At 38.0% G+C, this 16,402-nt stretch overlaps 1 protein-coding gene across 1 annotated transcript; it reads right to left on the reverse strand.

Annotated features, from left to right (window-relative positions):
- Positions 1-4,143: 4,143 nt before the first annotated feature.
- LOC145980689 (uncharacterized) lies at positions 4,144-10,233 on the reverse strand. Its single transcript, XM_083113747.1, has 2 exons — positions 10,150-10,233; positions 4,144-4,890 (listed from the first exon to the last, which is right to left on the reverse strand). The coding sequence occupies exons 1-2, from the start codon at positions 10,159-10,161 to the stop codon at positions 4,297-4,299; spliced, it is 606 nt and encodes a 201-aa protein (XP_082969873.1). The 5' UTR covers positions 10,162-10,233; the 3' UTR covers positions 4,144-4,296.
- Between the last annotated feature and the right edge of the window lie 6,169 nt (positions 10,234-16,402).

Raw genomic sequence — 16,402 nt, forward strand, 5'->3', positions numbered from 1 at the left:
TCATCATTACGAGAAAGTCTGTAAAATTCCCCTTCCTTGTGCAAAGTGATAATCTTGTAAATATTACAATCGTGAATATTGATTTTCTTCATACGAGAAAAAACTTTTTATCTTATTTCAAACTTTTCAACATTCGAAAGAATAGAAAAGGAACAAATGTGTCATAAGACTTGCAATAATGTAATTATTGTATGAGAACATGTTGCATAATTTCGGGTCTGTAATTTTTATTTTTGACACTAGAGGGCAGAAATGTTTAAACTATGTTATATAAACGTCTAAAGTATTTTTCTACAAGTACTCTATTAGGAGTAAAATTATATATCAGGGATTAGTTAATAGTTATTGTAAACAGTTGTACTAAATACTTATTATATTTTGGTGTAAGAGAAAATACTTTAAATGTTTTAAGGTCGTGTGTATTTCAAACAGAAACACAATGATAAAAGTCGAATGTAATTGTGGAATTACGTATACAATTTCTTCTTATTTCGTCCACGCATCTATAATAAATCTCTGTTTTATCCGTTGTATCATGACCTTGTGGATATATGAGAGATAGCCACTAACTTAGACACAAATATGTAGACAATTAGTGCTTCCTAAATTATGGCATTATTCGTACAAAGGGTTGTTACGAAGCATAAATTTGTGGGTCCCTTATGTTTAGTCTGAGTTTCACATATTGGGATGTTTAAGCACTTGAGAATAATCTTCCTGAATATTATACGTTATATCTTTTTATGGGCTTAATTTTATTAACTCTTGATCTATAAAATATTAATAATGAAGTCTGCTTCTGGCGTTTGAATTTAATATTTTTTGTTTGACGTCGCTTTTCTACCACTTTTTGACTAATCGCGACGATGAATAATGATTAGATGATATTTATCATGGAACCTCACAAGGGAAACTCTAACTCAGAAGCGTAGGTGGCACTAGCGTTGCTGACGCAGCACCTACTGTAACCGTACGAAGCTGAGATACCATACTTGAACTGTGAGTGCGAAATTGAAGTTTATTAAATTATTATTCCATATTTGTTACACCACTTAATAATTCACCCCCATAACCGCCAGAGAGGTACAGCGTAGTGGCTTTGTAATCAAGCAATCCAAGATTTCATTCTTTGTGGAAGCCCACTGCGTTGGTTCGGGTGCCAGATTAAACTGTAGGTCCAGTCCTGATTGATTGAGCTGATGATTGAGCTACAGTTTAAAGTGGAATTCGAACCACTCTGCCATGTCCTAGACCGGGAATCGAACCCGGGACCCCTTGATTACAAGGCGACGACGTTACCACTGCGCAGGCCAGACTATCCTATCTGAGACCAACTAAGGTTAAGCACAGGGGCGCCGACTTGTCAAAATTATTGGGGGGGCTCTGATCACTGAAATAAATGATTGAATGACTCACTCCCTCCCTTTTTTAAAAATGAAAATAACGTCTTTGTATAAGAGTTTTTAAGCAGCTATTATATTCCTCATGCAAATTAAATGTAACATGAAAAACGTTTAGAAAATGTTTCCAAGTCTCTTTATGTCTTTTGTGTCTGTTCTTTTGCTTTTTTAGATAATTAACATTTTTATTGAAAACTATGTATTTACATTACGAGGCCAACCTAACAGTTTTATGCCGGCCTCGGTAGCCGAGCGTGTTGGGTGATCTACTCAACTAGTTTTGATCAAGAGGTCTAGGGTTCGAGTCCCGGCGAGGGCATGGGTGTGTTTTAATGTCCGCAACAGACATGTGACGGGTTGAAAATAACCTTAGTGTTGACGTACCCATAAAATAACGAATATTTACAATATTTAACAGTTTTATTTAATTATTTACATAAATGCTAACACAAATCGCAGGAAAATAGATTTACTTTTTTGTTCTTGCTACTATATTTTACTTTTTTAAATTGAATTTTGCAATAATAAAAAAAAATAGCATGTACACTAAGATATAAAGTGACATACACAACAAAAACATATGAACATGATTTAAAAATAAAGCAAAAGTTGCTCTACGCACTGGGTTATTTCTTTATGAACTCATTAACGAGCGGTCTCAGGTCCAAATTATGAAGCACAGTTTGATGTATGTGGAGTACCGCTAAGCTGCTTAGTCTCTTCTGCCTCATTGTAGATCTCAAATAGGTCTTTAGTCGGCTAATAGCACTGAATGACCTTTCGGCTGTGGCTGTCGTCACTTGCACAGTGCGGAGGAGCATCAGGAATTTGGCAACTTCAGGAAGAAGCTCCTGGAGGGTGCTGTCTTCCAAAAGAAACTTGCTTATGTCACGCATGGTAGTTAGTACCACTTTCTTCTGTTTGGCGATATCACCAAGCATGGACATGTGTAAGGAGAGCATATCGGCATCCAAATCTTGGCGAAAGAATTCTCGCGTTTGATGAAAGTTTGTTGTGCAACTGTTCACAGCTGAGATGCATTCTTTCTCTACGGCTGTTACTTTTTGTAGTCCTGTAGATTCATGTCCTTGTTTAACACATGATTTTTCTGTGCCATAGACGTCAGTGTACAGTTTATTGATTTATAATGCTATTTTGGAATGTCGAACTTGTGAGTTTTGGCAGCATCAGGATTTTCAAGCCTCTTAGGGACGTGACGTTGCCGGGGTAATTCTGGCTCATCAACGAGGCTGGGTTTGCCCTCTGTGCATTTCTGGCAGAACTCTTCAAAACCATTCGCTTTTCTTGAAAGATGCCAGTCAAGTATTTTAGTTTTGATTACACTTCTGTAGCACCAATGCGTGGAGACTGAATCTTACAGTTTACCTCTTCTATTGGACCCATCACATTGCAGTAGAGGAAGAGAAAGAAGAATGTCTTGAAGTGAAGCTTTTGTCTCCAGGTGTCCAGCACATTTTGATGCTGCGTCAGTAGAATCCTCTTCAGAAAAATTCTCAAGAAAATTGAGAAGGTTTTCATAGTTCCTTAAGATCTGTTGCATACTGGATGCTCTCAACGTCCACCGATGAGGGCAAAGTGGACGCAGTCCAGTATGGCCAGCCTTCTCATTCACATCAAAAATATTCCTAAATATTTGCATTCTTTTAGGGGATTCCCAAACAGTCTCTAACATGTCGTTGGCTAAATTAATTATGTCTCTGATTAATATATGTATAAGATTAAATAATAATTATATACTTAGTATATAGTTATAAGTCATGTGTTTTGCTGTCTCCGGTCATAGTCCCCCAAAGTTGATGGTTTAGCGGTCTCACCCCCCCAAAGTTGATGGTCTAGAATATTTCAAATGTGCATTTAAAGTTAAGTTCATGTGGCACAATTCAGAGTAAACTTTACAACAGAAGCAAAATAATACATTAGATCCTCTTAAGCAAAATTATTTGGGGGGCTCTGCCCCCACATCAGCCCCCCCAAGCCCCATGGAGTCGGCGCCTATGGTTAAGCACCAACATTGCTGGTTGGAGGGTAGGTTGGTTGTTGATCTGTGTCCACTTATTGCTCAGGTAGGCTAATTGGGGCTTGACCTATAGTTTAATGTGGGATCCGAACCACTGTCCAATGTGCCTTCACTGGAGGTCGAACCCGATACCACATTATACAAGGGGTGATGTTGGGGATTAAGGATAAGGTATTTATTAAGCAGAGATTACCCGTGCCATACAAGAAACGTACTTATCTTAGGGGAGGAGAGGGCCACATATTTTTTATCAGTAAAGTTCAAGAAAAAATTTAGATATTGAATCACTTTTCTATTTACAGTTATAAAATAATTATAATAATTACCATCATAAGAAAACCAGAATCAATTATTGCATTCGTGTCACACATTTTAACATTCAATAAAGCTGTTATGTATGTAGGTGTCGCATACTAACTAAATAATTACAAAAAAAACCAGCATAATTACCAACCAAATGTACACTCACCTTCAAAAGTGTCATGTTGGAACACACATTTTGAAGGGGCTGATAGGCCTACTATGTGAATTGTACCTCCTATCTACGTTACCTTTATGATTTTATGAAGAAAAACAATAGATAAACATTGGGAACAGTTGAAAAGTCGAAGAACAGAAGGTGGTGCACCTGGTAGTCCCACAACTCTTTGGTAAACTATGGTTTTTTTAAACTATTTTTCACGAAGTGGGAATATGAAATCAAAGTTTTTTCTACAAGATAAAAATCTTTATTTTTTACAGAATATAACAAGCTAGTGACTTACAAAAAATATATAAATACAGAAAAAGCAGGGTGCGATAGACGATATCCACTCATATGCAAAGAGAATCGGACCGCAGCCTACGAGTAGGCAACACTTATTCTTCGTACCCTCCCTCGTGATGCTTGGAGTGAACATACACGGGGACTGGATAGCTCTTCTTCACGTAGACATGGACCGGCTTTGGGACATGGACTATGTACGGCTTGGGGATCTCAACGGGGACCGGATGTGGAACAGGGTACGGGACCTTCTTCTCGATCTCCACCGGGACCTTCTTCTCAACGATCACCTTGTACGGTTTCGGGACAGGGACGGGATAGTGCTTGATGACTTGAACTGGGACATGGTGCGGAACTGGGACGGGATAGTGCTTGATGACTTCGTACGGGACATGGTGCGGCACTTCTACCGGGACGTGCTTGATGATCTTGTGGACGTGATGCTCGTGGTGTCCGTGGTGTTCGGACTCGCCAGAGCCTCCGTAGCCTCCACCGTAGCCTCCCGACTCTAACCCGCCTCCGTAGCCTCCTACGTCACCTCCGGATCCAAAACCTCCTCCGCCTCCTCCGTAGCCACCGTAACCAAGATCCAACAATCCCCGTTTCTTCTGATTGTTGTCTTCCTCTGCGGTTTTGTCATCTTCTGAAGAACTGGCGGAAGCGGTAAGAACCAAGAAGGATAAGAAAAGCTAGAAAGAAACAAAATTAATATTATCAGTATACAGGGTGGTCCATGGGAAATGGTACAAAATAAAACGCCGTGAAAAGAAAATGTAAGGTAGATGCATAATATGTATTGGTGTCTGTAAAGTACACACATTGCCATTGTTGATACACCCAACACCATGCTTGGTTGTTCGAATTGGTGTTTTAAGTCCACTTCATGCACAGTAAGGCTAATCGGGACTGGACCTACAGTTTAAAGTGGGGTCCGAACCAGTATGTGCCTCCACCGGCCCAACACCATGCTTATACACTAACACCAGTAACCATATCTTCGGGAGAGCATAATATTTTGACCCAAAAACGGGAAATCCTAAAGAAATCAGTTTATCGCTTCGAAAATTGGTAAGGCCTAATTATAAAAGTATTATTATTTATTATTATTACTGTAAAGTATGAAAGAATAAAAGTGATAAGAACAATAAAAAATATATGATAACCGAGATTTTTTCACCTGTTCAAGTTTCACCCAGTATGCAGTATAAATGGGTACCTGGAAGAAACTCTGGGGGGAGGCGGTATAGGCCCTAAGTCCACACCCCCAGTACGCCTTCAGGGCGTGGTGCAAAGCACAGGGGTGCTCCTTATTTTTTTATATAACACCCGCTATCAAAAGGTATTAATTATAATTTTAAGCTCAATATCACTTACATAGTGTTTTTGCTCCTTCCTGATCAATCTTTGATAGGCCTGAAGTTGAGGAGTGCCAGAGGCATTTATCAGAATGACTAATCTTCTTGAGAAAAGCTTTATTATCTTCACATGTCCATATATAATTCATGGTTGATAAAACAATGAACTTACCAGGTAAACATGACACAATTTTCGCCACTTTCAGAACGACGTCATACTTTATCCTTTATGCTGGAAATCTATACCCATTTATCTGAAAATCAAAACTTACTTTCTTTCCACTCATTCTGGAGATGTATTTAACATTTTTCTTGCACAATGTCAGTAATCGAACAGTCTTGATTCATCTTGTGAACTAGAAAATATATTTTAATTCACTAACTTGGTAGTAATTCTGAAAATGCTGCTTTGATTATATCAAACCAATCAGGTGTACTGTTAGAACCTACTTCTTATGTAAAATTTGATTTGTGGTTTTATTAATGACTAATAAAATATGAACGTTATAACTGTTATATAGAATATATTTGTTTTTGTTTTTTGTTGGTGTATTTGATATTAGTTTTACCTTTAAGAATTTAATACGATTCTTTTCTAATAAAAAACTGTTAATTTATTAGCAAATAAACTTTCTTCTAAGAGAAAGGTTTTATCGTATATATGAATAGAGAGAGAGAGACATCTGTGGAGAGATAGAGTAGATGAACATTGCCTTGGGAAAGATTACGTATTGTTCATTAAATCTTTATCGAAAGGACCCGGGAACTTCCCAACTTATATATTGCTTAAAATTGTCAAATTATACATTTTGTATGCATTCTTTCGTAACAATATAAGCTCAAAGACAATGCTGATCCCACTTGTTTGCATTGTACATTTGGTCAAATCGCCTTCGATAATCGAATTGTCTGATCGATTATTTCTTGTTTACCCAGGAACATCTTCAGAGCCTGCCCTAGGGAGGAGCAGATCGGACACTCACCCGATGCCGTACTTCAGGGCGACCTGCGATAATTTAAGGGCTCGGGTATAAAATGGTAAGTGACATTTTGAGTTAGAAAGTACAAAAAGCCATCCTTCAATTTTCGTGTGAATTTGCCATGGACTCAGTGAAACCTTGCGAAATTGGTAAACACAACACGAAAACAATTTATCTAGAGTATAGCTTCTAGTAACCATTCTTCTTAATGAACTCAGAAATAACCAAAATGTCACTTACTATGTTTTACACCCGAGGCCTTCAATTGTTTGTGTACAGTTTGTTACTCCCAATCAAGCAACTAATCTGATTTTTTTCTGACTTTTTTGACATACTTAAGAATATCCAAAATTACTGAAACAAAATTAAAATACACTATCTACCAAAAAGTAATTGGGCACGTGTACAAAATGGTTGTCTGGTGGTGCGAACCCTGTTAGAACCTCGTGGAGACACCTCTTGCTGCTATAACAGCAGCCGCTCTGTCAGGCATGCTCTCGACTAGTTTGTGGAGGATGTCCATTGGAATGTGTCGCCATTCCTCTTGCAAGATCTCACTCAGTTAGACAATGGAATTTGGCCGCATCTCCCGCGACCTCACTCGCCAGTCCAATGCCTCCAAAGTTGTTCTATGGGATTGAGATCAGGACTCTGTGTAGGCCAGACCAATCGGTGAACATTGTTGTCGGCATACCACTGCATAGTAGCCTAACATTGTCATCCTGGAAGTAACAGGGGTCCATTCCGTAAAAACGCCACAAGATTGGGAGCATTTCATTGTCTAGTATTGTACAGTATGCCTGTGAGTTCATTGTGCCACGAACAACCACCAGTGGTCCTACTAAATGATACTAAATGATTCAAATTAGATACGAAATTAACCACCATCATAGGTGCCCAATTACTTTTTGGTAGATAGTGTATTTTGACAACATATTCTGATCATGGCCACCCCGGTCACCGGACTTCACAGACAATGATTACGTTCCTTCACTTCCACAGATAGCTACTGCGAGAATTGCGAAGGTGTATTGACATTGCCATCATATAGGGAGGAACATGTAACATGAGTCCCATGGAGGATTGTACTGGCAGTGACTCCAGACGCCAAAACCTCGCTAGACTGCAGGGTGTACTACGCGAAAGGGTCACCCCTTTCCCCTCTGTCTCAACTACGAATATTTAACATTCTGACATAGCATTTAGATAGCATATGGGGTTCCATTACATCCTTATTGAAGAATTAAGGGAAACCATATTTTCGCATGTGAATCAGTATTTTTAAAAGATATAACAAATTCAGTTGATCGTAACCGCTCAACAAAAATGACATTTGGATATTTCTATCCCTTTTCAGAATCAAGTCTTTTATGATCATTAAGATGTATATGTATGGATATTATAAACAGGAAATCTTGAGTCAAGTAATATCTTTTTCCTTTTTTAAACATTGCGTTCATTTATTAATTTATATATTGTTTCGTAAGAGAATAGAACTTCCTCCTTATGTGGAAGAAAATTAAAGAAATGGATGGAATTTTGCCATACAGTTTCTGCATTTAGAAACTCTGTCACCACACGCAGTTTCAGGTGCACAGACATAGTATGGTTACATGCTGCCATTTTTCTCGCTCTAGTTCAGCAACCCCTGGTGATAGAAGTTTGAAACTTGGAATGGAGAAGATGGAAACTATGAAGAATACAATGCATGGATGCTCAAAATCCAAGCCTTTCCACCGTCACAAAAAAATGGGAGGCATTACTTTTCAGCACGCCCTCGTAATTATAGAACTTTTGAATACATTTCCATAAACCTATCGCTCATGCAATTTGCTACTATTCATCGAACGTCGCTATGAGAAACATTTGTTTCAAGTAGATTACCGGTTTATACTAGATTGCCCGTAATTTTGTTTGGCCTTGAACACATCATGTACTGCAACAGGACATTTATACAGACTTATCTTTGCTCCAAAATCCTTTATTTCAGTTATACTTACCACAGTGGCGGGTTCCAAAACTGGGGGGCAAGATGCCAAAACTGGGGGGCAAATACATTATATTTCCCTTTGTATATAAGGTTTAGCAGAGTGCGGCGGGTAAAAGTGGCGAAAAGTGGGGGCAACTGCCCCCGCCCCGCCTGATCGACGCCACTGCATATCCATGTTTCAAATTAGTCGCTATCGTAGCTAACGAAGTAAGGATTTCGAATCAGTGGCGGCGATTCGTTGGGGGGGGGGGGGAGCCTGAGTGGACAGTTGCACCTTCCCACACTTTTTGCCACATTTGGCCCCGCACTATGTTAAATCTTATCTAACAAGGTAAAGTAAACTGTCCTTGCCCCCAAGTTTTAGGCACTTTTGGAACGCAATTGCCGCCACTGTTTGTGATCGTGCTTCATCAATTAGATATAAGCATCCTCATCGTCGCTATTAGTCAAAATTAACAAAAGCGCAACGCAAAATCATGAAGTTTTGAATTGTTCGTTAAATCACTACGATAAAAGATACCTGTTAAAGTACATTTTAATGTAACGAATTAGAAACGCAAAAAAAATATTCACAAGCACGAGGATATCCGGTTCACTTGTTAAAAAGTGACTAAAGAATTTGTGTGCAGCATGCAGTGGCATAGCATCCCCGCGATTTAATGAAACAATATTGAGAATCCACAAAATAAAACGTAGTTATAACCAAACATATTCGGTTCAGCTTTTTTGATAGAAAAAAAAAGTCAATAGATGTCACTCTTAAATTTTTTTATATTCATATTGGATTATTTGGTAGTGTGAAATTATATGTGCCTAGTTTTATGAGAAGTATTTAGAAAAATTACGAAGTAAATAAAAATATATTTATAGCTTGTTTGTCGAAGTGTTTGGTCAAATTTACTTATTCCTGGCTTATTCCTAACAAACATTTGCCCTGTGTACTAAAATATAAGGTATGAACGATTACTTGCCTTAAATGCAAGAGGATATATTTTTAACTTTACTTTCGTTTTAAGTTCAATATACATAAATACACTAATTGGAACCGGATCAAAGTGGGATCCAAAACTAGTATGTGCCTCTACCGGGTTTCGAACACGGATACCTTGATTACAAGGCGATGACGGCATAAACTGAACATAAAACAAAACTCGTCCTCAAACGACAAGTAGAGGGAGATTATTTCCATAACATCTTTGGCTGTTATGCATTTGAAGCTTCGGAACGAGTCACAACTCTCGAAGCAGCCAATGAACCAAACGAGTTGCTGACGTCATCTCAACCCAGAACCTGTCGCTAAGCTCACTTCTCAGGCTCTACACGCCCACTAGGCTCGCTAGACAGACTCGCGTAGTCCGCTGGGATGTTCCGAAAGTAATTCGACTCTACTTCCCGTAATTATTCACGATAACAAATTAAAAGACATTGTTAGAGAAATTATTTTCCACTTTCCTACAGAGTAGAATCTTAATAGCTAAGGCCCCCACAAGGACTGAAACACAGAAACCCTTGTGGAGTTGTCCAGTTTGAAAATCACTTTCCTCACGATACGAACCAACATTGACACAAGCACCCTTTAAATTAGCTCATGGTACGAACACAATAACACGTTACTGTACGTACCGGTATCTTCATCTCTAGGCACGTGTGGATATCTTGGGAGTACTGAGAAGAATGATAATGTAATCTTCAGCACTATAGCTTATATACTCGGGTGGTTCTTGCTTGAGTTCCCACGAGAGTTTGTACCACGTCTTGTCATGGGGTAGGAACACTTTCACTGTTCTTCGTTCAAGCGTCGTTGATTGTGGAAGGGAAGGCAGACGAGATCCTTATCTCCACCTTTTCGTTGTAGTTTTTCCCAAAAGTAATTCCGTTCGAGTTGGTTTAGCAAAGGGGTGATAAATGAGCACACTTGTGTCCGTGCAGTGTTGCTAACCTTATCATAACTTCACTAAAATATTTGGAGCTTCTTGCGCAATCATCTTCTAAGAAAGATTGTGATGTAGCCATCCATCTATGGTCGAGTCCTGGTGTGGAGATGTTGCGTTGTAAGTGTCCATTAGTTTAATCTAATCATCATTCATTATCATTGAGATTAAAATGTTTTAAATGAGCCATTACATGTGAAAGTGGACAAACAAGGTTAATTTTATTTTTATTCAAAGTATCACTTATTGTCAGTGATGTGCCGTAGACTATAAGTTTACGTCTACGTGCGTTGTCTACACGTAATCTACTCGTAGATTACATTGGGTTGTAGTTTACATACACTACGTAGACAATCTAAAGTGCATTAAAATTAATTTTTAAGGCTTTCATGAGAAGAAAGTGACATTTTCAACTATATTGGTTCCTAACGAAATGAAAAGAATCCTACTTACAACAAAATTTATCTTCTCTTCTATCATCAACTATGGAAGAAGATAAATAGTATGCAAAACAGACAACAGATGGCAGTCGTGAGGCAAGAGTGGTCTTTTCCCCGTAAAACACTATAATATTTCCTATTAGGTTTTTACCTAGGTGAGAAATTGTTTGAATTTTGAAGAAAGAGCATGAAAAGTTCTCTTCACACATCAGCAACTGATACGCAGTATAATTTTCTTTTAATTCCACGGCGCCCTCTGCTAAGTTATCACCTTTCGCCATGTTGTTTACATAGATTACGTAATCTACGTGTATAAAATAGTCTACGAGTAGAATGTAGACTATCGTTGTTTACGCGTAGATGCACATCACTGCTTATTGTATAAGAAATTAAAGGGTAAACTATGCAGAAATTAGAATTACTAATACAAACATTAGCTCATTGCTTTTAAATAACATATTTTTTCAAACCTATTACTTTTTATATTAGTTGGATTTTACGTATGTGTGGTGTCTCCATTAGTTTAGTCTCGTTATCATACAAAAACCAAATTAATTATAGTTTCGTTCTAATTGTGAATAAATTGTTTCTATATCTTAAGCTCTGAAGTAACCTACTTCATAAAACATTAAAATGCTGACCAAGGCAAAATTTATTGTATAAAAAATGTACACTAAAAACGTAACGTTTCCTCCCTCTAACAGGGTCTTCTTCAGACGAAGATGCACAATCTTTACGTCTGAAGAAGACCCTGTTAGAGGGTGAAAAGGTTACGTTTTTAGGATAAATTTTTTACACAATTTTGCCTTGTTCAGCATTTTAATGTTTTATTACCATGGAAACAAGGCTCAACAGTGTTACCATCCTACTTCGTTTTTGAAACAAACCTTCGTTTGAAGAATCTATTTATGACAATTTTCATATCCTTGGCATTGTTCCATAATCCTACGAAGTAAATAATGTGCATGGTGTCACTCCCGTCACAGGCAAGAAATGTTTATATAAAAAGTATGTAGTATTTTTTTTTAAACTTAAAGCATCTAAATGTCGAGTCAGCTTTCTGAAAGTCTGATGAAGGTCGTAAAGTCATGTCTCAGAAGTGTCACACCAGTCACAAGTACAAAAAAATGTATTTTCTGTAGCTGTAAATTGAGAAGGAGGAGAAATATGAAATTAAATAACTTTCATAAATTAAAATAAAATTACATGAATTGATAGAGTAACATATTTGAATGTGCTAAGAAAAAAAATTAAAAAATGAATGTAAATTTGTCTGAATGTGACACCCGTCATAATGGAATTGCCCAAATTCAATTTGTGTTCACTTGGACTAATCGTGACTAAGTGGGATCCAATTCACTATACTTGTACTGGGGTTTTGTCTAAGCCCACTGCACTGAAAGGCTAATCGGGACTGGACCTATAGTTTAAAGTGTAATCCACCACCGGGTATCGAACCCATACCCCCTTGATAACAAGGCGACAACGATACTACTACGCCATCGAGAGGTACTGCGAATGGAACATGCAACCTCTGGATTACTAAGTTCGCTACTACAATATCTGGATGGTCCGCAGAGCATCTTATAACGGGAACACCCTTCAGCTTATAAACCGGCAATTGCTATTTTTATAACAACACTATAAAGAAGGTATTATTTAGTATAAATACAGTAGAACCTCGTTAATTCGGACCCCGATAAGCCGGACTACGCTTAATCCGGACAGGCAAAAGGGAAAAAAAACAATGCAAGGTTTTAAATGTGGCTAAAAATCAATAATCGCGTTCGTTATATTGCTCCGTAACGGCTATGATTACGTACATCCAACGTCCATGGGAGAACTTCCCAAAGAAAAGGCAGTCAACCACTGATGAAATTCTGTTTCCCGCAGACTTGTATTTAGTCCTATCCCCTTTAAATACACCATAATAAACGTGTGTTGTTGCTATAAACGAAGTTTTAATGCACTTTAATTCTTTTACGTTATTTCAGTTAACCCGGACTTTCCTTAAACCGGTCAACTTATCCCCCCCATTAGTCAGGATTAACGAGGTTTTACTGTACTATGATACCCACAATTGGTAAAAGTTTACAATCTTACAACAGAATTTAGTATTCTGGACATAGGAAACAGGAAGAATTATCATGTTATCATGCTACTTCAAGAAACTATCTATGAGGGTTATACCAAAAGTCATGGTAACTGTATTTGTTCTCAAAGTTAAGCGACGGTACAACAATAAGATCGTATGTCCCTGAGAACATGACACCCGTAGTATGTGGACACATCACTACATGGCTGTGTGATGAACGGTTATTGTGCAGTGGTAATTCATTGTTAAGTCAACCGTCGTGGCCCGGCGTGAACAGCGTTCGTGTATCAACATAGTCGTTATTCGGGAAAGAAGTGCCAGAAAATATCACAGGAAGCTGGTGGAAACTGTGGGAGAAAAGTGTAATCCCGTATCATGGGCCTCTTTTGTTCCTGTAATGTTCCTGTGCTTTCAGACTTGTAAACACATATGGCACGATGCTGTATTTAAGGATGTTTTCTCGCTTCCCTATCTCACACCTGGTACACTAGATCTGCACTGTGCATACATTCCACAATACCATACACTGCCCCCTTTCATTTGTATATTTCGGATTTTCGTGCTGGTCCCGCATTCTCGCGAGAAAAATGTTGTCATAACTTTTGCTGTAACCCTCGTATATATATTATCGAAATGTTTCTCGATCCGTATAAAAGAAGTACCATAGCATTATCATACCTCACCCATTGTTTTACATAGATATTACTAAATTTATAAATCTGACGATTTTGCGTGTGGCACTGGCACCACTCGTGCTACTCAGTTGGCTGTCCTGGGCTAAAATACAGGGTAATTCAAAATGGTTCGAATTCCAGTAAGTGTCATTCCAAGTCAAATCACCCTGTGAAGAACTGAAATTTCACCCACCGACACGGGTTTCATAGAAATATTATATTTTTGTAGCTTCGATCTCTGTTCATTATATAATAAGTTTACAATGCCAAATTACATCACAACGCCGAGGGAAACTTGTAATATTTTATACCAGGTTACTAGATGGTGCCACAGTGCTATAACTCTTTGTATTTACGTTATGATTTGTGAATATAAAGTGAAATTCGTCATACAGAAACAATAAAAAGATGATATAAGTCTCATGTATTATTGCGTTTCTAATCCTAGTTAGTATTTCTGTCATTATTTTATGATATTTATATTTATATTCATTGCAAATGTATTTGGATCGTTTGATGTATTATAAATAGGGCTCGGAAATTGAAGACCTATACATTGCTAAAAAAAATACCTATAAAAATACCTAAAAATATAAATAAAATGACCTAAAAACTGAAAAAAGGACGTATAAATGTGATCCGAATTAATTAATAACTTGCTTTAATTACATATTTAATGAATAAAAAAATAAAAAATTCTGGTGGTATGGAACACACAGTGCGAAAAAACTGAAAGCTACAAAACAAGATAAAGTTGCCACTTACACCTTCCGGACAAATTACGGTTAAAGGACCTTGTACCGTACCTGCTTCAGTCGTCCAAGAATGTTTTTCTCTCCTTTCAGGGATGGTTCAAATATATTTCGTTCTTTTTATTTCTTTACTACAGAAAAGATGTTTAAGAGGTGATGAACTGATGATGATTCGAATTGAGAATGGGCAGCAAGAACGAAGTCGAATGAAGGTGAAGTTGCAAAAAAAAGCCGTTAAGACCTTTAAAGAAGGCTAAAAAAGGACCAATAAGCCAAAAACGCCGAAAAAGGCAAAAAAGGACAAATAAAACCCACCTTTTTCTGGCCTACAATGACCCAAAATGAACATATATTATGTTGCGCCTCGTCTTCGGACACTAGGGAAAAAGAGAATTTTTCCTCAACTTCCTAGCCCTAATTATAACATATGTAACCAAAATTTATTAGAACACTTGTTTTATTGATATTTGTTGGAATGAAAACCGGTAGATATTTGAAATATAGTGAAAACCATCTGGCATAACTTAACCTCAAAGTTTTACTTGAAATTTTTTAAGGACCTGGGGTTTTATGAAGCTGTAAGCTCGGTCCTGAATAAAATATATAATTACACTGTTGTTATTATCTTTCTGCTCTGAAAGTTGGCAACACTGATCCTTACGAGGAAGTCCATTAAGGCGCTTAACAGACCAAGTTTCACATAGCTGGAATCCAGCAGTGGTGGAAGCATGAGGCATGATCACACGCAAGTGAGGAAACCGTAAGAAAGGACGGATGAAATTAACACAATGAAAGTCAAGAAAGCTTGTCCTCCTCTCGACGCAGATGGAATGATAATCGTTATCCCTAGAAAGGCAGTCCTCATGTATCCGCCTCCAGCAGTGTTAAAGCTCTCGTGAGCATGCACACTTGGTTGCAGTTCCCATAGGTAACTCGACACGACACGGCTTGACAATGTTGCTGCACTTCTTGCGACATCATTGCGTAGGTGCCATACTCGTTATAAGGGGCTGTGGGATTATTTTATGGCTGTCATGCTTCAATGGTGGGGTGTGAAATCATCACAGTCCGTAGGAAATGGTTACAGCACCATTAGTGGCGGTGTCAGAGGTTTGGGTGCTCTCAAAGGAGGGGTCTGTTTCGATGCTTATAACTACTAATACAATGTCCCAAGATAGTGTTTACACTCTATGAACGTTAATAATGAGAACACTAATAACAACAAATGTGATCTTCTTTGCGTGTCACATACCTTAGAGTTATAGATGGCAGAAATACTTTGTCTGCAATGCTGTAGAACAGATCGACAAATCAACAAACAGCAGATATGGTCTCCACAGGAACACAGGGAGTGTCAATCGAATGTTTTATGTCATCCAATGACCAATGTCTTTGTGGGGTAGACATTGTTCTTCAGTTTCCCACAGGTAGAATCATCTAACGGTGTTACATTGGGAGATCTGGGTGGTAATTTGACACTTCTTGCATTGCTCAAAAGAAAAATTGCTCACCTCTGCACGTTGGGTACACAAATGGCTACCGCCTGGTGGGCTGTGATGGAACCAAAAACAACAGAATGCCTACACACGCTCACACACACAGTCATTGTAGATATTGCAGCTTCAAGTACAAAAAGTCCAGTCAAGTTTTCTTTAATAGTTTCTCTTTAATCCTCATTCAAAGAGTTAAACACTATTTTGGAACACTGTACTCTCTCTCTCTTTCCTATCCTTTTTTTTCGTCTCTTTCTTTTCCTTTATGCTTTCATTTTGTATTTATCTTTTTCTTTTTCTGCTTCTCTGGGCTTATTCCCTCTTCCTCAATCTTTCTGCAATTCATTTTCATCTCTCTTTCTTTCTCTTGCTTTCCCTTTCTCTCTGTTTTTCTGTTTCTTGCTTTCCCTTTGTTACTCTCGTCTACGCTTTCTTTCCTTATTTCCCTGTTTTTATCTTTCTCTCAATATATATATCTCGTTCTGTGCATT

The sequence above is a fragment of the Lepisma saccharinum genome, chromosome 28 (genome assembly GCF_977018435.1).
Source record: "Lepisma saccharinum chromosome 28, izLepSacc3.1, whole genome shotgun sequence".
Classification (NCBI taxonomy): domain Eukaryota; kingdom Metazoa; phylum Arthropoda; class Insecta; order Zygentoma; family Lepismatidae; genus Lepisma; species Lepisma saccharinum.